At 38.6% G+C, this 25863-nt stretch overlaps 1 protein-coding gene across 3 annotated transcripts in view; it reads right to left on the bottom strand.

Moving 5' to 3' along the window:
* Positions 1-23479, bottom strand: part of LOC127555559 (zinc finger and SCAN domain-containing protein 20-like) — a 30893-nt gene extending 7414 nt beyond the window's left edge. Inside the window, exons 1-6 of one of the 3 annotated variants that reach the window (XM_051987950.1) lie at positions 23341-23479; positions 18254-18310; positions 14627-15106; positions 9426-9612; positions 8784-8860; positions 8408-8489 (exon numbers count right to left, since the gene is read on the bottom strand). In XM_051987950.1, the coding sequence (XP_051843910.1) occupies positions 8408-8489; positions 8784-8860; positions 9426-9456 (190 nt within the window). In that variant the 5' untranslated portion in view covers positions 9457-9612; positions 14627-15106; positions 18254-18310; positions 23341-23479. Of the gene's footprint in view, positions 1-8407; positions 8490-8783; positions 8861-9425; positions 9613-14626; positions 16047-18253; positions 18311-23340 lie in introns of those variants that run through there. The other 2 variants (XM_051987949.1, XM_051987948.1) reach the window with 2 other exon arrangements.
* Positions 23480-25863: the final 2384 nt, after the last annotated feature.

The raw sequence follows: 25863 nt of genomic DNA, 5'->3' as shown, positions 1-25863 counted from the left end.
TCAAAGTGACACTTAGCTCTCCCCTTCCCTCCCCTCACTTCTCCCATGTTCCCTTAGCATATACTGTTTTTGTTACATAGAGTGATATAGACTAGATTTAAGGCAATCTTTATGCTCTTTCTTAGAACCTTATCTCACCCTACTCACATTTCTCTCCTTTATGCTAATTTACACTCCAATTTATCCCTCAAACATATCCCAGGATTACCTATCTCCATTCCTTTGTTTATTCTGCTCCCTACTCCACTCTTTTCTGACATATGATTTATTCTTCAAATGACATCTCTGAAATCTTTCCCGATTTTCCCAGTTCAAAGCAATTTATCCTTATATTTTATGCTTCTTTTATATATTTATCATCTCCTACATTTTATTGTTATTTGTAAAAAGTTGGGAAAACATGGATGAAAATCATATAGAATGGCTGGGCAATAGGATGGATTGTGATATGCATCAATGGAGAGCGCACCTACATCGATGCAATTACAGAGCCTCTGGAGTATTAAATTTATTGATCTACCAAAAGATACTTACAGACTCTTCTGGGGTATCATAGTCGCTAGCATACTGGTTAAAAAGATCTGAGTTCAAATCCTACTGCAGATACTTACTGGTTATATGGCTTTGGACAAATCACTTAACCTCTGTCTGGCTCCGTTTCCTTATATATAATGGGCAAAACAATAGAACTTACCTTACAGGTTTGTTATAAGATAAATATAATAAACATATAAATGCTAGCTGTTATTACTTTTATCATCTCCTCATCTCTCAGGTACACTTTGTATAGGACATCTAAATATTCCCATTTCTCCAAACAGGAGACTTTGCTGGGGCTGCAAACTTCCTGATAACAATGACCCTATTGTGCAAAATCATTAGAATTAGAGAATCAGAAAGGACTATTGAGGTCCATCATTCTACAGAAGAAACTAAGATCCAGAGAAACAAAAGGAATTTCCAGAAAGTCAGTTTATAGCAGACCAGGAACTAGACCTGGTTTCTTGATTCCCAAGCCAGTGTTCTATGCATTACATTATTATCCAGAATAATCTCATTTCCTGGTTAACAAAACTAACACACACACACACACACACACACACACACACACACACACACACAGAGTAATCCGAGCTGACTCTGGGTAAGGAGTATGGCTAATTGAAGTAAATATGCAGGATATCTGTACTGTCAGTGGAACCATGTGGAAAGTGGTGGGCAAAGAAGCCTGCCTGGAAACTAGTTTTCATATTCATTGGGGCAAGAACTATCTAGTGACTCTTTTTTTTTCTTTTGTTTTTTCTTTTCAATAATGTTTAATTTTCAAAATATATGTAAAAATCATTTCAACCTTCATTTTTATAAGACTTTGTCTTCTAAATTTTCTTCTTCCCCCTCCCCCACCCAAGAGAGCAAAGAATCTGATATCGATTATATATGTGAAATTCTTTTAAATATAATTCCATATTTGTATTGACTCTTTTTGTATCCCCAGTGATTGGCTTGGCCCATGGTAAGTGTTTTTTTTTTTTTTTTTTCTCCCTGAGGCAATTGGGGTTAAGTGACTTGCCCAGGGTCACACAGCCAGGAAGTGTTGAGTGTCTGAGGCCAGATCTGAACTCAGATCCTCCTGACTAAAGGGCTAGTGCTCTATCTACTGCACTACCTAACTGCCCCAGTAGGTACTTTAAAAATGTTTACTGATTGATAAGTCAGCACCTAAAGACCTCACAATAACATCCATACTTTTTTCTCCCACTGGCACATTGTCTTTTGTCGTAATTCCAAGAATCTGAGAATTCTAGAACTGGAGGATATGTAAAAACTGGGGCCAGGGAAATACAGTGATTTGCCCATTGACCCAGCAAGTTGAGAACTCAGGCTTTTCATAATATTTTCATCTTTTCTTATTTGTGATTTTTCTCCTTTTTGGCTTGATTTTTCTTACATAACATTTGTTTAAAAGCATTGCCCATATTTAACCTATATCAGATTGTTTGCTGTTTTGGGGAATGGGGAAGTAAAGAAGGAAGAGAGAAAATTTTAGTATACAAAGTCTTAGAAAAATTAATGTTGAAAATTATCTCCTTGTATTTGGAAAAATAAAACTACTAAAAGTAAAAAAAAAAAGAACTCAGGCTTCTATTTTAAAAATTATTAATTTTTTTTTTAGAACTCAGGCTTCTTAATACCTCATATGCTCTCCACCCAACCATGCCATCTTAACAAATGCTTCCTTTTTCCTTTCTCCTTTATGACTGTACTCAATGTTCCCTTAATGAAGTTAAATCATAGAGGAGTTATGGTTGGAACGGGGAATAGGAACTATCTCATATTTTATGCTCTGATTCTAAAACTTAAGAGAAGGGTTAGATCCAAGAAGAGAAGACACATACAAAGCTTTATGCATAAACAATCAGCTTGACTCTAAGGTCTTATTTTTTGCAGTGTGAAATCCTAGGGATGGGCTCTACAGGAAGTTTTTGTCAAAGTCTCACCATCTACCAATGGACAAGATGGAAAGTCAGGTTGATTTGTAATTTACTTAACAATTAGAACAAAAGAATGTGGATTAAGGGGCAGCTAAGTGGATAGAGCACCAGCCCTGAAGTCAGGAAGACCTGAGTTCAAATCTGCCCTCAGACACTTCACACTTCCTGACTATGTGACCCTGGGCAAGTCATTTAACCCCAGTTGCCTCAGGGAAAAAAAGAATCAATCAGTGCTAAGCAGGAATAGGATTTCTGGGATCTTGCTTGAGGGTTTTGTCTTTTGGTTAACACCTTTTATCAATGATTTAGATAAAGGTATAAATGGTTGTAGATGACAGGATATAGGAAGACATAACTATACATTGACAAAATCAGATTCCCAAAGGTTCTGAAAAATAATCTGGGAAAATGGTTTAATCTAATAAAATTATATGCATTCCTGTCGTATTTCAAGTCTTTGGATAAAAATGGTCAAATGAACAAATTGAGATTGAAGAGGGGGCTTGACAGTTCAAGTTACAAAAGACTCGAAGGTTTGATAAAAGTTTTCAGGCTTATTGCCATTCAATGACATGTAGTATGTTTTCAGTCTAAGTAGTAGCTAATATAATCAAAAATACATGTGATATTAGGATCCAACCTATAATATTAATGAAAATAGGATGAAGAATATTAATAAGCTTGAACTTGTACATAAGGACCAACATGAAAGTCATCAACCAGGAAATAGAAGATCAGAAAGAGATGTGGGCTGTTCATAAAGTTAGAGAGGGTGATGGGATATCCTGAGAGAGAACTGCACCATCTTCATGGATTATTAAAAGACCCAGAGAAGGGACTCTTGTATATTAGGTACATCTTTGATAGATGAAGAATCACAAAGGATGAGAAGGTATTGATATGTGGTATTATATACCATCAGAGATAAGACTCAAATCAATAAAATTATGAGATTTAGCAACATAAATAGAAAGCTTCTAGGTTGAGGAAGAAGAAAGTCAGGAAGGAATTCATGTTTGAGTAAAGGTAGGATTGATTGAATGATCTTTGAATTTGCTTCCAAGTCCAGTATTCTATGATTCTATACTGATCACACCACATCTGTGACATTTACATGTTATACTGGTGATTAGGTTGAAGGAATCAGAGATGTTTCACTTGGAGAAGACCTGAGATTGAGATGAGGAAATGGGGGAAAAGAGGCAGACTTATTTTGTTTGGTTCCAGAGGGACCACATCAAGTTACAGAGAACCGTAATTTGGCTTAATAGAAGGAAAACAAATTATTAACTGTTAAAACGGTTTAAGAATGGAGCAAATTGTTTAGGGAAGTAGTAAGGTTCTATTCCTAAAAGGCATTCAAGCAGAGGATGAATGATCTTGGTGATATTGTGGAGCAGACTTATGCTTTGGACAGGATCTGGCCTTAAGGATCCCTTCTTGATCTAAGACTTTATGTTTCTACCACAACTTTTAGACAAACCAGTGAACACATGTTGATAAAATATGTACTACAGCCAAGATAATTAGGTGAACAAAAGACTGATTATCTGATTGGATTCAGGAAAGAGGCCATTTTCACAGTATTCCCTTGGTGGATGACCGAGGCAATATCTGACCAAATAGCAGCCATAGATAATCTGGCTCAGGCCAGTATGATAAGCTAAATCATCAGGAAACACTTGTTTATCCAGAATGCTTAGGGAATAGAGGTCTTTTAAAGTACTGAATAATTGAGTTATATGCCACATGTAGGTCAATGCAATTAATGAATTAGAATTTAATAAAACACGCCTAATAACACCAAAAATATAATTGACTTCATAGAAAACTTTGGAGTTTGCAAAGCACATTTATATATACATTCACTCATCTGATCACCACAACAACACCTGGAGTAAGGTGGATACTCCAGGGAATATTATCTCCATTTTTACTAGAAACTAGAGTTAGGAGAAGGTAAATGACCTATCTGTGCTTATTCAATGGATATGCATCAGATGCTGCAAGTGAAACAAAGTTCTCCTGACTGCAAGTCTGGCATTCTGCTCTCTATCTTTATTGCCCCATACAATAATGACTATGGCAAAATCTCTTTGAATGCTCAGGATCTTGAAATACCTCTTGAACATAATTATGCACATTGATTATTACTGGACAGAACCATTAAATAATAAATTCAGTCCTTTGTGTACATCTGATAATTTGAATTTTGGAGGGATGGAGTCAAGATGATGGAAAGCAGACATGACTTTCTGTGACCTCCTCTGACCTCTCAAACCAACAGTAGATTAAGCCTCTGAACTGCTTTTGGAGGGACAGAACTCACAAATATTTGGAGTACAACACATTTCCAGAAGAAGAAACCATGGAAGAACTTCAGAACAGGTCTGTTTCAAATGGGCAAGGGAATAGTCTGATGAGCCCAGACCAAGCATAGGGAGCCTGGGGCAAGGAGCTGGAGCAGAGAGCCAAAGTGTTGCTTGTCTGCGCACTAGGGGATCTTCTGTGAGGCTCTTAGGCTACTCTTTTCTGGTTGCAAGTAAAAAGCAAACTGTAAGCTCCTGAGACCCAGAAGAACATGGGACCTGGCCACGATTATCTAGCACTGGAAGTCAGTCAGCAGAACTGCCCCAAGGGAAACTAAAGCAGCTGCTGCTCAAAGCAGACCTCAACCTTTTTAAAATGAGCAAAAAAGCAAAAAGAACTCTCACCACAGCCAGCTTTTATGGAGAGAGAGAACAGATCTCAAATCCTGAAGTTCCTAAAGGCAAATCAACTCCAGATGAAGCCCCAAAGAGAGATATGAGCTGGTCTCCATTTCACAAAGTTTTCTTGGAAGATTTCAAAAAGGATCTTAAAAGAAAGTTAGAAGAAAATGGGGAAAGGAAATGAAATCTTTGCAAGAGGGGATGGAAAGGGAAAAACAAATTATCTGAAGAAAACTCCTTAAAAAATAATTTGATGAAATGGGAAAAGCATATAACTCCCTACAAAACAGACTTGGTGAAATGGAAAAAACATATAACTTCTTACAAAATTGATATGAAAAAGATACCAATTCAATGAAAAAAAGAATTTGTGAAATGGATAATTTGAATTTTGGGTAGATAGGAATTGACTTTAGCAAAGAAACTTTTTGTTACATTGTCAATGTTTATTTCAGGGATATTACTGTGTTCTTTCCTTTATCTTTTGCTCTCAATAATCTCAAATCAATGATACTTCCATGAAGAATTTGGCTATTGACACTTATTTTCTTTGAGTAATCTGGCCATGAATAAGTAAACAATACATTCCTATAACTCCCTGTGAGGGAGGGAAATGACAAGAACTATTACCAAATAGGGACCACTAAAACACAAAGAAAGTGTCACAACATGACAGGCAAAAAGAAACAAACTCCTCTTTGTGCTGATGCCTGACAGAAGGCATTTTTATGAGATCCTTACTGTAGCAGCTAGAGAATGGATCTTGGGTGCTTGGCACCTTGTCCTGATGGGTCAATTCCTTGTTGATCATTTCATCCCCATCACAGTCCTCTCTCCCCTCCTCATGCTCCCTGTTCTCTGGTTCTTCAGTTTCAACCTTGCTGTTCCTTTGTTGAGATAGATCCCAGGTTTCTCCCAAGTTGTCAGGACAAGAAGTAGAGATATGGGTACTCAGCAGGTGTCCATCTTTCCAAAGAAGGCACAGGACTCAGGGAATCTGCCAATCTTTGCTTTTCGATAACTCATCTGGAGGTTTCTGAAGCGAGAGCAACATTGCTCCAATGTCCGCAGGAAATCTTGGTCCCGCAGTCATTCAGTTACTGCTCTATATACTTGGCGGTTTCGACAATGGGATTGGAGTTTTTTTGAGAACTGAGGTTCACCAAGGATTGAAAGAAATGTCATGGTTTCCTCATAGCTCCAGAGGACTCCAGAAACTTTCATGTCTGTTCCATTACACTGTCTCTGCTCCTCCTCCCAGCTTTTGACTTTTTTCCTGGCAAATGCTGAGCCAGAACTTATTTGTTCTCCACTTGTGTGGAAATCTCTTTGTCTCTCTGTTACTTTAGAGCCCTGGAGATTTGGGTCCCATGGATCCCTTCCTTGCTCTAATGGCAAAGATCCCTTGGTCTCGAGAACTGGAAACTCTGCTGGTAAGAAAGCAAATGAGGCATGACAATATATGATCGTTATAAAGTGGCTCTTGGAGTTCAGTGGGATATGAGAGGGAGATTCCTAGGGAATGACCAAGAGACCATAATGGGATCTTCAAATCACTGGGAGAGGAGAATAAGAAAACTTAGTTAATTTGATCACAGTAAGAGTTTCATAGATTTGTATGAGCTCAGAGCCTCACCCTGGGGAGAAGCTATAATCAGAATACTCAGGCCAGAAAGGATTGTGGGAATGATTAAATGACCACATTTTATAGATGAGGAAACTAGGAACCAGAAAGATTCACTAACTTTGCATAAGGTCACAAAGCTGGCCTTTGGCAGAGACAAAACTAAAAATTAGCTTAAGAAAATATGCTAGGTAGGGAATGATTTATCAGGAGTTAAAAAATTGATTTAAGTTATAAGAATAAGTCCAAAGATATCTTTAAGAAATTCAAGTCTTGTGTCAGTTAGATGGTGTAGTGGATAGAACACCAGCCCTGAAATCAGGAGGACCTGAGTACATTAGACTTCAGTCATTTAACACTTCCTACTATGTGAACCAGTGCAAGCCACTTAATCCCCAAATGCCTCAAAAAATTTAATTCACGTCTTTTGTTCATCAGAGAATTCCTTTCAAGAGCAGGGGAATACACAAACTCTTAACTTACAAAGCACAAAGAAAGCTAATCAATTATAAAAAGCTTTATGGAATAATTACTTGCTTAAACACAGGGGATCACAAGCAATTCAAGGAATTATAGAAAGTCAAAACTGGAAGAGTACTTAAAGCTCATTTGGTCCAAAAGTTTCATTTTATAAATAAGGAAATTAAACTTAGAAAGAACTGACTTATCCTTGGTTACACTGCTAAGAAGCAGCAGATCTGGGGTATAGATCCAAGTTTCTAGCCCTCCCCCTCTGCTATTTTGATCTCCATTACTGGTTCCAGGGGAGGCAAAGTTACATCATTTCACCATTTGAGTTGGACAAGGTTGTCAAGATTCTCTGATAGAAAGAGTCAATCTAGTTAGAAGCAGTTCAGAGCAGGTATTTCTTACTTCTAGTTGGCAGTTTTGTCTTATAGAGATGCACATTTCAACCTCTTTAAACCCAAACAGATGGTCTTTATCCATGGTTATGGACCAAAGAATACAATGACAAGTGGTTAACTTTCTAATGATGAGTCTACCTACCATGTGAGCCTCAGACAGCAGGTACCTAATGTAGCACCTAGTCTATACATGAAACCAACCAGAATTTGTATTCTACTGGTAGTTTTCAAAAGTCTAGAACTCTGTCTACAGCACTGTGAGACAGGATTTTAATAGAGAAGGAACAGTTGGGCACCAACAAAATAAGCTTTCATTACAATTTCACTAGGTAGAATTAAAGAATATGTTGAGTTCAAAACTATTTTACTTTGCTCTTTTTTTCTCATTTTTTTGTCTTGTATCTGTGCCTACTGTAAGACACTTTAAAAAAAAGGAAATTGGGACCAAACAGAAAAGGAAGGACTTGAAGTATGAAAACTCAGAAGTCTGTGAAATGTACCTTTAAGAAGAATTTAAACAGGGGAAACAGAGTGATTTTAAGGGCAAACAACAAGCTTGAAGGGTATTTGGAGAGCCTTTCCAGTCTATTACAGACATCATTGAAGAACAAAAGCCACTCACTTTAACCCTTCACAAGGCACTGGGCTCAGTGACGTGGACACCCTCAGAAGTCTTGTAGACACCTGAAAACTCCTCCTCAAACAAGTTCTTACCCAGTAAAGGCTCATTCCTACAATTGTCTTCCTTGATGTCCTCCTGGAAGTCCGGAACAGGATTTCCATGGCCTGGGGCTTTCTGTGAGAGATATAAGGGCATATCCTTAAGTGTCACTGATCCATACAACGCTAGTCAGGACTCAGAATTCACAGGCATTTCATTTTCCCTGATTAAACAACAGGAAGCGCTTGAGGTCCAAAGGGAGGAATTCAGGAAAAATAATCAGGAAGATCAAGTATGGGCTTTTTGTCTAGGGAAACAGAATTACACTTGGAGGAATCTTAAGAATGAGTGAACAGGAGAACTGTGAAGGGTGGGTCTAGTCTCCAAAGTACAAACATTTCAGGGGAAAAAAGGCAAATCACAGTTTACCTGGGATTCAGCTACCATCTTGCAGTTACCAATGTTCCTCATTTTAGGAAGGGCAGCAACCCGAGAAGTTAGGCTGTCTAAGAAGAAAAAGGAGCTATTTAAGTTCCAGTTATTTTTTTACAGATGGTCACATTTGTGTGTGTGTGTGTATGTGTGTATGTGTGTGTGTGTGTGTGTGTGTGTGTGTGTGTATTTTTTTTGGACACATCAATTCTAAGCATCTGCTGCTTTGTATCCAATTAAGACTATCCTTGCAGCTAATATGGATATGACTCTACTTGGTCTTATTGTTCTTTGGTTTCAATGACTTTATGTGCTTGACCAAAACTGACATGCTCTATGCATCAGATAGTTATCCCGCTCTGGAGCTCACTGCTTCCCAAAGTCTGGTTGTGCTGGTTCTCTCCATGAAAATTGAAAGGGAGAGTCCATCTTCAGAGTGCCAGGACAAAAAAAGCCAATCATCTATGAGGGGTAATCAGCAGCAAAGGTTGCCTCCTCTTGCATGATGCTATTTAGCAGAAAAGCTAGACTCCCCTTTAGCACTTCCTCCCCAGTCCCATCACTTCTCCAAACCATGGATCCTTCTTCCTACCATAGGCTCCTCCCCAGCCATTTTAGATTACATTCTCTGCTTCTCACCACTCTTGTGCAGGGGCTTGGGCTCCTCCATAGGGCTCAGTTGCTCCAGTGGTCTCCAGTAGAGGCTCTGTATTCCCTTCTCCTGGGATGTTCCCTCTGGCTTGATCTCTGCTGGACCTAACTGGAAGCTTTATGACTCCTGTGCTGTACCCAAGGATGCTGGTAATTCAGATAGCACTTCCTGTCCCTGTATACAAAAGATGACTTGGTAGTAACACCCTTCCCATTAAGGAATCTCTTGTGGTCAGGGGATTCTTGGTAAAATCAAAGTGAAAACTCCAATAAGGAGACAGAAGAGTAATTAAAGTGGCAATGATGCTGGATGTAATCACCTGCCCAGCACTTTACAGCTGACATATACCACTTTACCTGTTGTTACCTCATTCAATATCCACAATGGTCCTGGAAGATAGGCAGTGACAATTTTTGTTCCCATTCCACAGATGAGGATACCAAGGCTCGGGGATGCTAAATGCCTTGCCTAGGGTTGCACTATGGCTAAGTAGCAGAACTGGTACTCAAACCCAGATCTTCAGACCTCAAGTCTAAGGATCTGTCCACTGCACCACACTGCCTCTATGATCGAATCTATTTCATTCTGAGGAGAGCAATTTGTCCTCTATAGCTTTTAAAAACAGAGAAGCCAGGCCTAGGATAGGCAAGTGCCCTAAAATCAAGTTTTTCCTGCCCAGTAATAAGGTAATTAAAAATCCTTATTAAATCATTCCCAATGGGAATTTTTCTCCTGGGATTTGGAAGCAGGGCTAAAGTCAATCCATTTTGGACACACTGGTGAGGTTGCTCTTTAATAATTAACAGCTTTATGGATGTTGAGTCAGGTTGAGAAGACAAATATGACTTTCTAGGAAAAGCACCTCAAAATCTGAAAATGTCATCATAAACATCCCTTTAATAAGATATATTTCAATAAAAGACTATCCCTAATAAGTATGTAGAACCCAAACAAAATTTCGTGTACCAGCTCACATCAAAATTACAGAAAGAGGGAATATTTCTTTAATATTACCATTTTTTGTAATATCCTCATCACTTTTTAATGCTTTCGTCTCCTGAGACACACAGTGACCCCACATTATCATCCTTCCTTTCCATGTTTTATCCCCACTACTGGAGCAACCTATTGGACTACCAAATGTCAATTAAACTGAACTTTAAAAAAAATCCTTATTAAGCACTTACTCTGTGAACAGGGTGTCATGAGAGAGGAGAAAAATGATATACATTCAGCTGGGACAGTCAGGGAAGACCTGAAGGTGTAAGATCAGAAGTGGGTGTTGAAGAATGGCTATTTGGATAGTTAGAGGGGAAGTCTTAGGTATTCCGGGCTGGGTCTTTTAAAGCACGATTAAGGGGACATTACATTGACCATTTTGGTTGGAGTATAAGACATATGTAAAGAAGCCCAAGAAAAGTAGCCTGGGGCTTGACTGTGAGGGGTCTTGAAGCAGGAAGCTTATGACCTTATCATGCTGGCAAGAGCTGGGGGGGGAGAAGTTACTGCTTGGCTATGGCATGGAATCTTAAACAATTTTGATGATGCAGATCTCTCCCAAGAAGGCATTTCATGTATAGATCTTGACTACAACTGGTACCCAAGGCACTGTTACATGTCATAGGCTCGGTGAGACCCCATTTCTTCCCCTCATAAGGCCAGTCTAGAAATGCTCTGAAGGTGGTCAGAACTGAGAATCTGTCCTGGAGGGCCCAAGATTAACCTTTGTTGAGAACACACTACAGACAACAGGATTACTACAGAGCTGTTTTGGATACTTTGGTTTCTGCAATGGTGGGACTAGAGGAGATAAAATGAAACAGATCCAAACTTGCCGATCAAGGGGATGGCTTAGACAGAAAAGAAGCAACAACTCATTAACCCTTTGGGGAACCTTCTAGAGTTGGCTCTTCCCGTTGCCACCAGCACCATTGTCTCATAATCTTAAGATTGAACATGCCTCCTGGAATGTCACTTTCAAATAAGGATAATCTAGAGTTGCTCTGAGTCCTTTTATACACCTTGGTCTATATTTGTAACTATAGGAAACTAAGCAAGGGGATAAGACCAAATCTGCTAATCTAGTAACTCTTAAGACATATATGAGATTTCTTTTGAATTCAGGCATATGTCATTTATATGAAGTATAATATAAATTAAGGACTCAATTATTCTTACATACCATTCAGATATACAGAGGACCCAAAGTGTGTCCTTCCAAGAAATCTGAAACCCTTCTTTCAGAAGGAATAGCAAAGGCTGGGATCTCACTGATCTCTACAGCATAAAATACCCAAATTCATTTTGGCTGAGACAACTCTAAAAGAACAAAGTGTATGTTGATTATTAAAAATCTGTAGCTCAGAACTTTCCAATAGGCAAGGAGGGAAAGATAAGAATGGGAAAAAGTCAGAAATCACAGATATAACACTGAAAGAGTCCCTAAAGGCCATCTAATTCAAGCCACTCACTCTATACCTAATAGATGTTTAAGAACATTCATTTTACAGAGAAAGGGAATGAGGCCTACTTAGAAGAACCAGAGTTTGAATTAAAATTTAGCTTAGTTTTATTTTTTTTTCTTTCTTTTTTTGCTGAGGCAATTGGGGGTAAGTGACTTGCCCAGAAAGGGACCTGTATGTGCCAAAATGTTTGTAGCAGCCCTGTTTGTAGTGGCTAGAAACTGGAAAATGAATGGATGCCCATCAATTGGAGAATGGCTGGGTAAATTGTGGTATATGAACGTTATGGAATATTATTGTTCTGTAAGAAATGACCAACAGGATGAATATAGAGAGGCTTGGAGAGACCTACATGGACTGATGCTAAGTGAGATGAGCAGAACCAGGAGATCATTATACACTTCGACAACGATATTGTATGAGGATGTATTCTGATGGAAGTGGATTTCTATGACAAAGAGACCTAACTGAGTTTCAATGGATAAATGATGGACAGAAACAGCTACACCCAAAGAAGGAACACTGGGAAACGAATGTGAACTATTTGCATTTTTTATTTTCTTCCCAAGTTATTTTTACCTTCTGAATCCAATTCTCCCTGTGCAACAGGAGAACTGTTCGGTTCTGCAAATATGTATTGTATCTAGGATATACTGCAACATATTTAACATATATAGGACTGCTTGCCATCTTGGGGGGGGGTGGAGGGAGGGAGGGGAAAAAACGAAACATAAGCAAGTGCAAGGGATAATGTTGTAAAAAATTACCCTGGCATGGATTCTGTCAATACAAAGTTATTATTAAATAAAATAAAATTAAAATTTAAAAAAAAAAAGTGACTTGCCCAGGGTCACACAGCTAGGGAGTGTTAAGTGTCTGAGGCCAGACTTGAACTCGGATCCTCCTGAGTTTTCATATAAATCTAGCCCTAATTAAATACCTATGAGGTATGAGGCACAAAGGTAAGTAGAGCTTGTGGGAAGGGACTTCATTGAGATTTCCATTAGGATGGTAGCTCTGGCAGAATATGGGATACAGTATGAGTTAAAAGAGTATTAAAATTACTGCTAGGGGACCCTTGTGCTATCACTTATCAAAAAATACAATTCTAAGTGTGAGAATAGCACTCTTCTTGGTGCTACATTTAGCAGTCCCTGACATGAAAGTGACCACTTAGATATATTGATATCTAAGGTAGTTTATAAGAGAAGTCTGGGCAAGAAATTGGATTCCTATGAAGTGAGGCCTTGGCATTCTGCTTTCCATGTCAGACAATTCAAGATAAGAAATTATGGTCTGAGGGATACATGAGTGATGAGAGTTTAAGGATCCATGGATACCCATGGCTCTTTAGGTGCAAAAATGATTTCCATTAGCAATAAATGTAATATTATCCTATACAAGATTATCCTATACACTTTTCAAATGAATGGAGAAATGATATACCTTTGATGAACTGTGATACATTAAACAATATGTGTGTGACTGTGCTTATGCAAATATGGAATTCTCTCCTCAGAATTTCCTGGAACAGATGATTAAAAAGCATTCCCATGAATTAAGGCCCCCATATTTTCACTACTTTCTACCAAGAAATAGCTTCCTTCCCCAACACTTTTTCCCCTTCTCCAAATCCTATTCTAACCCTTCAAGATCTAAGTGAAGTTCCACCTCCTCCAGGGAATCTTTCCTAATTATGTATTAGCCTCTTGTTCTTATCTTCAGATTCTTAGTCTGTTTCCAGTCACTACAAAATGCTTTAGCAGTTAACTGACATCTAACGGTTTCATGTTTTGTCTTGTTTTGCCAATCTAATATTAACTTCCTTGAGGATAGGTATTTCCTCTTAGACTTTTTCTGTATCTCTCACAATGTTTAGTGAGTGCATAATAAATATCTTTTAACTGATTAGTTCAATAGTATTTGTTTTTGTTTTCTCTAATCTGGTGCAGGAAGTCTGGTTAAAGGTATTACATCACCTAGACCCCAAACGAAGAGTACTGAAGATATGTATATATCCAAATAAAAAGCCAGGAGCTCATGTGTGGCCTAATTCAGGGAACCAAATAATTTCTCAAGAGAACAGTTAGTTTCTCTATTTAACGTTAGTCTGTGACTATTCTGTTACCAGGATTTTTTAATTAAAATATTTTAAATATTAATATCATTAAAATTATTATTAATAAATTAAAGGAAACTTTAATTCAAAAGCAAATTGTGTCTAAGCCCCATCCAGTATAACTTTGACCCTTCAAATTCAGAGGAAAAAGTAACAGATTTCAAGTTGTTGGGCTGAGGTCATCCACAACATTTGGGTCATGACTATAGAAAATACTATGGGCACAGAGAATACATACTTACACAATGATTCAAACTAAAGGCACCTTCATGAAACAGAAAAGAAGGCTGAACTGAAGTTTTGAGAGAGAAAAGGAGAGAGCGAGAGAGAGAGGGAGAAGGAAAATACTAAGATTTTCTATTGCACAATTGCATTCTTGCCTAAAAATACTACTTGAATTTATTTTCTAATTATTGCTGTATCTTCTCTCATTTTATATTCAAAACAACCCTCTGAGGACAGACTCAGCATCTTCATTACAGTTAAAGAAACTGAGCACAGAGAGATGGAGTACTTTGCCCAGCTGGCTCGAGTTGTGCTGGGATTGGCACCCACATCTCCCACCTCCCAGAGCAATGCTCTGTTCATTACATCGTGCTGCTCTCACCCGCTGAGCTGATCTCTTGGGCTCATTCTGCCAAGCCTTCACTAGGGTCACCACTCCTCGGTGTTCTTGGGATGATGGTCCCACATCCAGGTCTGTAGCATCTCTGGCAAAATATTCAGGAACTGCTCCAGGACCAGGAGCGCCAGAATCTGTTCCTTTGTCTGTTTCTCTGGCTTCAGCCACAAAGAGCAGAGCTCTTGGAGTCGGAAGAGCACTTCCTGAGGCTGAGTGGACTCTTCGTACTGGAACTGCCGGAATTGCTGGCAGGAGGCTTCACAGTCAAGGTCATATCCTCAGAGATTAGGGTCCTGATCCAAGAAGGAATCCTCCTCCAGTTTTACTAACAGGAACTCCTCTTGATATGATGGGACAAGAATAGCAGACATTGTTTGTTTGTTTGTTTGTGGGGATCAATCTTGCAGGCATGAATCCTAGGGCTCACATCTCTGTGTGTCTGAAAAAATTTACTTGGAGCTGCTCCTGGAAGACATGGTTGGGGAGGAGGGGGAAGGACGCAGTGGGGAGGAGCAAGAGAGAGAGAGAGGGCTGAGTAGGAGAAAAACCAGAAAAACAGAAACCTAATTACCAGGTCCCTCAAGAATTTGTCTGTATTTGGTACAAATTATTTGCCCTGTATTTATTACATTTGTAGCAAATGAACACATAGTAATATACTTTAATAAAACATAGAATATTTGAAAATAATTTGAAAACAGATTCAATATTATTTAAAGTATCAGAGACTAGTAGGATGGAATATACAGCATATCTATGTAAATACAGTTGTTGTTCAGTTGTTTTTCAGTCATGTCTGATGGTTTTTGATCCCATTTTAAGGGTTTTCTTGGCAGAGACTAGAATGGTTTGCCATTTTCTTCTCCAGCACATTTGATACATGAGGAAACTGAAGCAAACAATTAATTTGTCCAGGATCACACACCTAGAACTATATATACATATATATATATTTCTGAAATTGTGTGCTGAAAAAAAGGTATTTGAGAAGAACTGCCCTACTTTGCTGTTCTCTGCATGTGATATTCCATCCTCCCCTCATGTGTCACTGCACAGACTATCCCTCATGTCCAGAATATTCTCTTTCATCCTGGAATACTTTACTCTTTTAAAGATCAGCTTACATGCTGCCTCTTTCAAGATATCTTTCCTGATTTTTCCAATTCTTAATGCTTCCCCACTGGATGAAACAAATCATTTTGTATTTAACTGTCTATGTACATGTTGTTTCTCACCTGGAGAATATAAGTTTTTTTGAGATATTAAATGAAACAGAGACTGTGTCAGCAGTGCCTGGCACACAGCAGGTGTTTTAATAAATGCTTATTGAAGTGACTTGGTGAGTGAGTTCCAAAGGTGCCTTCATTCATCTCTTCTTGGAAGATTTGACTTTCTTGCCCTATGAAGCTGAAAAGCTATGAACCATAAGAATAGTCCAGTCTATTCAGTTATCCTGAGTATATATAAGAAAAATACATCTTAAGTAGTTAGGAGGTATGAACAGTTCTCAAAAGAAGCATAGTGAATTAGTAACAGCTATATATGAAGAATTGCTCCGAGTCAGTAAGAGAGAGGCAAATCGAAACAACTTTGAGGTTTGACCTCATACCCAGCAAATTGGCAAAAAGAACAAAAGGTGGACATTGTCACTGCTGGAGGAATTATGAAAAAGTAGGGCCACTAATATATTGCTGGTAGGGCTGTGATTGGTCCAACTATTCTGGAAAGCAATTTGAGATTATACTAAGAAAGTAATTAAACTATCTAATTTCACTAAAAATTGAACCTTTGCCAACGCTCACTGAAAGACATACCCCCAAAATGTCAAATGTACCAAAACATTTATAACAGCTCTTTTTGTAGTATTAAAGAACAGAAGATGCTCATCAATTGGTGAAAAGCTAAACAAGTTCTGGCAGATGAATGTAATGGAATATTAATAGATGTAAGAAATGATGATTTAAAAATACAGAGCTTAGGAAAACTCAAATGGATTGATACAAAAGGAAGAAAAGCCAGTAATACAATATTACCAGTGATTATAATAACATAAAAAGAAATAATTATGATTAAACTTGACCCCAAAGAAATGTCTGAATGTACCTTCTCCTAGACACAGCCTAGGAATGTATCTTAGTTAATGTGATTAATAGTTTTGTTGTCCTTTTATCCCTCCTCTATTAGGCGATTTAGGGGATAGAAAGCTAGACCTCAGATACTTGCTAGCTTCATGACCCTGGGCAAGTCATTACAATCTCTGCCTCAGTTTCCTTATCTGTAAAAATAGTGATAATAATAGCACCTACCTCTCTTTTCAAAGGAGAGAATATTTTTAAAGCATTTAGCTTAGTGCCTGGCCCAGAGCAAATGGTTTATAAATGCTAGCCATTATTATTATTATAAGATGGCTTTCTGGGAGGGAAAAAGAGTATTATATTGGGAAATGAAGGTAATATAAAAACAAATAATACCAATACTAAAAGATTATTTAAAGTATCACAGGGATAATAGAGGCCTATAGTTTCTATCCTCAAAGCACTTGTGATTTAGTAGGGGGTGATAAAACAGAGACAAACACACACTGCATAAGCACAAGTAAACTAACAGCAATAGTAATTCATGTTTCTGTAGCTCTTTAACATTTGCAAGACACTCTCCTCACAACAACCCTCTGAGGGTAGATAGTGCCATTATCATCCCTGTATACACAACAGATATGAACTATACATGGCACACAAATAGATATACATAGCAACTCTGTCTGTAGAGACATGATTGCAAGTGTGGGAAGTAAGTGCAGAGAGTATAGGAGTAATTGGAGTCAGGTCATTAAACTGGAGAGAAGGTCTCAGGAAAGAAGCTGAATGTGGACAAGAGTTAGCTTGGATACGCTAGGCAGAGAGAGTCAGAAGCAAAAGGAAAGGAAAAAAATTGAATACTCTAAATCAAGGGCTTGTAGTAAGTAAGAGCATTAAATTAACAGAGGGGCCTTTAAGTTCCAGGATGTATTAGGTATTCTAATTTTCTCTAAGGAGCAACTGAACATTGCAGGAAAATTTTAATGTGACGGTGACATATTAAACTATGATAAAGAGAATCCTTACAGGAAAGAGTGAGAGCTGGGACAATTGGGAGACAGATTTTTCAAGTAATAATATAAGCAGTTGACATTTATAGAGCACTTTAAGGAGTACAAAGTGCTTTGTGCACATTCTGTCATCTGACCTTCACAACAGTCCCATGAGGTAAATGCTGTATTATCCCCATTTTACAGAGGAAAAACCAAGATTCCATTGCCCAGGATTCAGACAGAAATAGCATGTGGAAGTGTGGTAGAAAGTAGAAGGAATATAGCACTTTGGTTGAGAGCTATATTTCATTTAAAAATCTTTCATATTTCATTTTACATGAAATGAAAAAGTTACATAACCAGAATTTAATTTACAAAAATAAACAGAAGAACAAGGTGACAGACTAGTGTGAGGGTCAAAGGTTTGAGTAAGGATAAAGATAATGCTTGATTGAAGAGTTGGAGTAAAAGGGGGTAAAACAGGGAGAAGAGAAAGAGACATAATGAAGTATGTTGGCAGATCCATCTTCTGAACCACCCACCAGAGAGGAGAAAACTGCAGTCTCTTTGTTGGACATAAAACAATCTTCATTTTATATCTGCAGAACAGAAAAATTCAATTCAAATTGCTTCAACAAAAAACTAATCAAGTGATTCCTGGTGTTAAGCATTATATTCTAAATTGGAAGAAATACAAAGATAAGACACGAACCATATTCTCTTCAAGATTCCAATCTATATTGTATAGTATAAGCAGCACTAATATTAAATAACACCATAATTAGATAAGATAGGTACAAGCAAAATGCTGTGTGAGGTTTAATGGAGGAAAAGGCATTGCCTACAGGGGTGAGAAAAATTAAAGAATGCCTTCTGAAGGAAGTGGCATTAGACTTTAAAGGAGAACTAAAAATCCAAGAGGCAAAGGGGGTTCTGGAAGACAAGTCCCAGCAAAGGTTTGGAGGCAAGAATGGACAGGGCATGAGAGTATTTAGTTTGGCATCCTGGGAACATGGGAAATTGTTAAAATCCTTACAAGCTGTTAAGTCATTAGAATTGATAGAGACAATAATTATCTAATTTAGCATGGTTCAGTATGATTGATTTGATCTTACAAGGATCTTACAGATAGAAACAATGCTTGTGTTCACACCTTTAGAGAGCTCATATAAGCAAGAAGCTCTTAGGGCCAAAGGGCACTCTGGGAGATACAGAAACCCACAAGCCCACTCTTGGAGGTGGAGTCAGATTCATTCCATCTTCCACCTTTATGCTGGCTGGAGGCTGAAGAAAGCAGAGGCAAAGGACAAGCTGCAAGAGCTCTTGGAACCAAGCAGAGAGATAGGCGTCTAAGAAAGCTACTAGGCCCAAGACTTGGAAGGAAAAATAAACGTTTAGATTTTATCATCTGGCTGTATTTGGAGTGATTAAGACTCTGAACTGAAACTAAGGCTGCCTCCAGAAAACCTCCCCAAGAAACCTGCTCCCAGAGAACCATCATATATTAAACAAAAGAAGAGAACCCCTCCAAATCATTATTGATTAGAGAAATGCAAATTAAGACAACTCTGAGATACTACTATACACCTGTCAGATTGGCTAAGATGACAGGAAAAAATAATGATGAATGTTGGAGGGGATGCGGGAAAACTGGGACACTAATGCATTGTTGGTGGAGTTGTGAACGAATCCAACCATTCTGGAGAGCAATCTGGAATTATGCCCAAAAAATTATCAAATTGTGCATTCCCTTTGATCCAGCAGTGTTTCTATTGGGCTTATATCCCAAAGAAATACTAAAGAAGGGAAAGGGACCTGTATGTGCCAAAATGTTTGTGGCAGCCCTATTTGTAGTGGCTAGAAACTGGAAAATGAATGGATGCCCATCAGTTGGAGAATGGCTGGGTAAATTGTGGTATATGAATGTTATGGAATATTATTGTTCTGTAAGAAATGACCAGCAGGATGAATACAGAGAGGCTTGGAGAGACTTCCATGAACTGATGCTAAGTGAAATGAGCAGAACCAGGAGATCATTATACACTTCGACAACGATATTGTATGAGGATGTATTCTGATGGAAGTGGATTTCTTTGACAAAGAGACCTAACAGAGTTTCAATTGATAAATGACGGACAAAAGCAGCTACACCCAAAGAAAGAACACTGGGAAACGAATGTGAACTATCTGCATTTTTGTTTTTCTTCCCAGGTTATTTATACCTTCTGAATCCAATTCTCCCTATGCAACAAGAGAACTGTTCGGTTCTGCAAACATATATTGTATCTAGGATATACTGCAACATATCCAACATATAAAGGACTGCTTGCCATCTAGGGGAGGGGGTGGAGGGAGGGAGGGGAAAAAAATTGGAACAGAAACGAGTGCAAAGGATAATGTTGTAAAAAAAAAAATTACCCTGGCATGGATTCTGTCAATATAATTATTAAATAAAAATTAAAAAAAAGACACTGAAAAAAAAAAAAAGAAGAAGAAGAGAACACCACAGAAAATGGTATGAAATAAGATGGTGCCAGAGAATGGGTGTTTTTGAATGTCAGGATATGAAGTCTAAACCTGATCCGCTAGGACATAAGTAGGTTTTGGAGCACCAAAATGATATGATCAGATTTATGCATTAGTATAGAAATGGCATGAAAACTACACTGGTAATAGGGAAGGGAGGAAGTCATAAAGAGGAGTAGGTAAAAAGAGAAGAAACAAAAATTGTTTGATCTGAAAAAGAAAAGACTTGGGGAGCCCAGGATAAGTGCTTTCAAACATACTTGTTCTACTTGGATTTCAGAATCAAAATAGGATCTAAGGAGTGTGAATGGGAGAGAGGTTGATTTCAGTTAGATAAAAGGAAAAACTGTCCTATAATCAAAGTTACCCCAAAGGGAAATGAGCTGTGATAAAAAACTCAATGAACACACTTCCAGTGGACAATAGAGCATCACTTGGTGGGGAAAGTTATTCAGGAGTGGTTTAGAAGAGATGATTTCCAAAGTCCCTTCAGATCTAAAATTATATATTCTATGATCCCTTAGAAGCTAATAGCTGAGGGGTAATGAGGAATTCTATGATAAAGTTCTGGTAGTGGAAATAAGGAGGGAGGGATAAAGAGATAATGAAGAAGTAGCATCAACAGGATTTGGCAAGTAGCTGATTAGATGGAGATAAGAGACTAGAACTGTGATTTGTTAGCTTTAGAGAACTCCTGGTTAAGAAACTCCCAAGTACCAGTTCAGGCTGGCACTTTTTCTGCATCTTTTAGTTTTAGAGACTGCCTAAAGCACTAAGAGGTTTGAATGACCTGTCTAAAGTTAAAGAGCCAATATAGCAGAAACGGCACTAGAATCCATGATCTTTCTACTCCTAAAGTCAGTTCTTATCTACTGATATGAAGTCAACTCTGTAATTAGATATTAGACATCTGATATTAGATGCTGATATTAGAACACTAAGGTTTTGTATTTGGGGGTCTAGGTAAACTGTGGAATCATTGACAGAAATAATGAAACAAGAAGTAATTACAATTTTGAGGGTAAAGATGAGAAGCAGTTGGACTCTACATAGTTTGAGATACCAGGAGGAGATGGAGATTTTATCTAGGCAGTTTCAGATGTAGCTGTAGAATTCACACAGCTGGAGATAAAAATTTAGAAGTCCTTTTCATAGATCTGATAATTGAAGCCTTGATAGCTAATTAGGTTACCAAGGGAATGTAGAAAGAAAAGAACCAAGAGTGGAAATTCGGGAAATATTAAAGGATAGAGAACGATAAATCAGCAGGGATTGGGAAGTAGCAGTGTGAAAAGCTAAAGGAGGAAAGAATATCTATTAGGAAGGAAGTAGTGAACAAAGTTAAATGCTTCAGAGAGTCAAAGATAATGATTGAAAAAAATCACTGAATTTGGTATTTAGGTCACTAGTGACCTTCAGAAGCGTGGAGACAGAAACCAGACTGCAAGAAGCTCAGAATAGAATGGGCATAAGAAAAAAAAGAGTTAGAATTTTTTTTTTTTTCACTCAGAAAGCTTGGTCTGGGAGGAAGAAGAAATGGGTGTTAATAGCTGAATTCATTAGAAGGGTTAATGAAACATTGTTTTTAAGAACTGGAAGCCCTGAACATGATTGTTTGTTGAATGAATAGAAGGGAAGGGGCCAGTGAAGGGAAGATTCAATGTGAAACAAAGGAGAGAGGGAAGGAGGGAAAGTCATAGAGAATGAAGGAGGCAGGAAGGGAAGAAAGAAGAGAGAATTGAAGAAATAAAGGGGAAAAAAAAGAAGAAAGGAGGAATGGAAGGAAGAAAGAAAAAAATAAAAAAGGAAAGAAAGTTAAGAAGAAAGAAAGAGAAAGGGAATGTTAGTTGACACAAGGTCCTGGAAGAGATAAAGAGCATGAAATTGGCATAGTAGGCAGAGAGCCTGACCACAAATAAATTGTAGCATTCTAGGTAACTCCCTAAGGCTATGTTACAAACTAAAAAGGAATAAGGGTTACTTTTGAGAGAAAGAGAATGTGTTATGATGCTAAGATTTAAAGAATGAATGAGGGAATTCTGGGAACATGGCTTTAGTCCATTCAATAAAGTAGAAGGTTGTCGTGTATATGTATATGTGTGTGTGTGTTAAGGTTCTATCTTTTAAATTTATAGAGGGCGAAATCATGAGCTCAGTAATCAGAAAGGGATCCGGGCAGGACTCTCCCTTTATTTAGATATTTTGTATTAGTATCTATACAAAAGCTTTTCGCTACTCCTTGCCGATCCACTCATTCGTTTAATAAGCCTTTCTTAAAAGCCTTCCGTGGGAAGAAGCTGAGACCTAGTGCTGACAGGAAAAAGTCTCAATTCACAGATGAAGAAAATGAAATACGGAAATAGGAAAAGGTTTGGGAAGGTCGCACGGATAAAAAGCCGAAATTCAACAAGCACTGGCTGAAGGCGACTAGGAGGGGCAGTGGGCAGAGCACTGGGGGCAAGATCACCAGTTCAGATCGGACCTTGGAAGCTTGACCCGGGATAAGCACCCAATCTGTCTATTTCTCAACGGTAAAATAGAGACAATAACGGCCGACTCCCAGGATAGTGGGACCAAATAGCATTTATCAGGAGCTATATCCATGCTATCTATTAGCATTTGTTAAGGGCTTTTGGACCGTGCTGAAGATAAAGGACAAAGGGGGGAAAAGAATTCGAATCGCGATCCTCAAACTCCGGATCCAGTTCTCCTCCCACAACATTAAGAGCCAGGAGAAAAGTGGATAAGGGGGGTAAAGTGTCATCTATGGGCCCTGGATTTGGGAGTCGGAGGACCCGGGTTCGAGTTCCCTCCACGCGAGGCATAACTTGGGTGACAGACCACTTCGCCTCTCTGGGACTCAGTTTCCTCGACGGTAAATGGGGGGAGGGTTGGCTCAGATGGCCTTTGCGGTCCCTTCCGGGTCTGAGCACTGAAGGTGCAGTCGGAGTTCCTATCAACCTCAGTCTTCCCAGCTGTAAAATGGGCCGCTTCGGGGTCTGCTCCGATTCCCGGGCCTCGCGCACCTCTCCGTCCAAAGCGGCAGCGGCGGTCCAGGACATTCGTCCCGGACTAAAGAGCCCCCGCCCCGACCCCAACTCACCAGCCCAGACCCAGCGGTCTGTCCAGATCCCCAGTTAGCTTGTTGACTTCGCTCAGCTCGCCAGACGGAAGCCCCCGAGGGCTCCATGCGCGGGGAACACTGGGACTCCAGGTCCTTGTGCTGCTTCTCCCCCCGGAGATGGGTGATATCTGAACTACAACTCCCAGGGTCCCTCGCGTCCAGTTTGGGGCCTGACTTGCGCCAAATGATAACAACCGCGGTCTACCAGTGGAGAGAATTCGCCAACTGTCTGTCAAGCTCACCAATCGTAGGCAAGCTGTTTAGTTATTGGTTGAGGAGAGGGCGGGGCGAGGGAGTCAGATGCTTAAACTACTGCATCTCCTGGGAACCCTCATCCACGTCGTGCAGTAACTGGGATTTTCCTGAAGGATACTCGTTCCACTCTTTGGAATCCCCTTCTTGTTTTCTTGTTGGATGTTTTCCTCACCCCTTCCAGATTCTGAACTTAAATTGGACTCTATATATCCCCGCTCATTTTTTGCTTCTAGTCCTGCCCTTTGGGACCAAAGGGAACAAGTTGACTCCTCTTTCCGTGACCAGTTTTTATATTGTTAAAGACTTGTATCTTCTACCCACTGCTCTCCGGGCTAGATGAGTCAAGTCAACAATTTTTTTTTAAAGAAAAGTAAATGTGTTTATTAATAATAGCTAATTCCTATCTTTAAGATTTACAAATCACTCGACTATCTCATTGGATTTATTTTTTTATTTTAAAAATTATTTTTAACATTAAAAAAAATTAAGTTTCAAATTCTCTTCCTTCCATTCCTCCTTTCTTTACTCATGGAGAAGACAAGCAATGATATCAGTTACACATTTGAAGTCAGGCAAAACATATTTCTATGTTAGCTACGTTTTTTTAAAAAGCAAGAAAAATAAAGTGAAAATTATACTTCAATTTGCACATAGGGTTCATTAATTTTCACTGGAGGTGGTCAGAGTATCCAAGTCTTTTACTGTTGATTATCATGACAATATTGCTGTAACTGAACATAATGATCTGATTCTTCTCACTTTGCATTAATTCATTTAAGTCCTGCCATGTTTTTCTGAAACTATCCCCTTGTCATTTTTACTCTTATACAATTATATGTCACAGGTTGTTCAGTTATTAGCCAACTAATGAACATCCATTTGATTTCCCATTCTTTGCTAACACAAATGGAACTGCTATAAATATTTTTGTGTAGATAGGTTCTTTTAAAAATCTCTTTTGGATGTAGTCATAGTAGTGGTATTGCTGGGTCAAAAGGTATGCATAGTTTTATAGCCCTTTGGGCATAATTCCAAGTTGTATTTCAGAATTGTTGGACCAATTCACAACTCAGCCAATAATCTATTAGTATATTTATTTAAACATGTATTTATTAAGCACTTACTATGAGCCAGGGGGAGTAAGGCATGTTTAGGGAAGACTAGAACCTCTGGTGTGAGGGCTGCCAAGCTTGGGCTACTTTCCACTTTTGGAGTCCATCTGATTTACTCAACTCTCACCTGTGACTCTAAGAAGCTTAGTATGCACAGTGGCCATATCTGAATAAACTGTTTTAGCAAACTTGCTAAACCAAGTTGAAGGTAACTTAAACCTGTTGGTAAGTTGGAGAGGTTTCTACCCAAGTAGAGAAGACTCTCTGCTTCCCACCAACAGAATGGTAGATGAAAACAATTTGTCCCAATGGGCCATGGAAGTGACTGAAGCAGGTACTGTAGAACTCTTAGAGCTTGGTCAGAACAATTAAGATGCCAAAGTCATCCATTGCTTCTAGGACCATCAGTAGTTGTTCCGACATTTGTCTTGTCATTGGACTTCAGTAATTCTGGAAGAGAAATTAAAGCTCAGAACTTTGTGCAATTTTGCCTCATTTAAATCCAGTTTATGCCCGAGTCAAAAAACATCACCCATTTACCTATCTCAAAGTCCTGTGGTGACTGGCAAGTGATGAAGCAGCAGGTACAGATACACTAGGAGTTGTAGTCACACCCATACACGAAGGTGGCCCAGGCCGTAGAACCAGTCTCACTGGGCTGAAGCAGCAGTGGGAGCTCCCTGGGTATTTGAGCAGCTTTTTTTTAAAAAATAATTTTTTATTAAATTTTTTTGGAGCAGTTTTTGAAAGGATTACACAGCTTTCTACCTTGAATGAGGAAGGGACTAGAAAAGGTATGTTTAAAATTGTCTGCTTCATCTAATCCTTGCCTTATTACCATGGCAGGTGGAGAGCACACTGTGTTATCGAAACACAAAAAATTGTACAAAAACGTTTGCAAAGATGAATTCTACTCACCATTGGTGTATTGAATGTGTGCATGCTTATGGACAACATGAAATCTAGAAGACTTGAAAGACAAACAGCTCTTGTTTCTTTTTTTTTTTTTTTAAATTAATTAATTAATTTATTTTTAATAATTTTTTATTGATAGAACGCATGCCAGGGTAATTTTTACAGCATTATCCCTTGCATTCATTTCTGTTCCGATTTTTCCCCTCCCTCCCTCCACCCC

The sequence above is a fragment of the Antechinus flavipes genome, chromosome 3, assembly GCF_016432865.1.
Source record: "Antechinus flavipes isolate AdamAnt ecotype Samford, QLD, Australia chromosome 3, AdamAnt_v2, whole genome shotgun sequence".
Lineage (NCBI taxonomy): Eukaryota > Metazoa > Chordata > Mammalia > Dasyuromorphia > Dasyuridae > Antechinus > Antechinus flavipes.
This window is presented reverse-complemented; position numbering and strand designations above follow the sequence as displayed.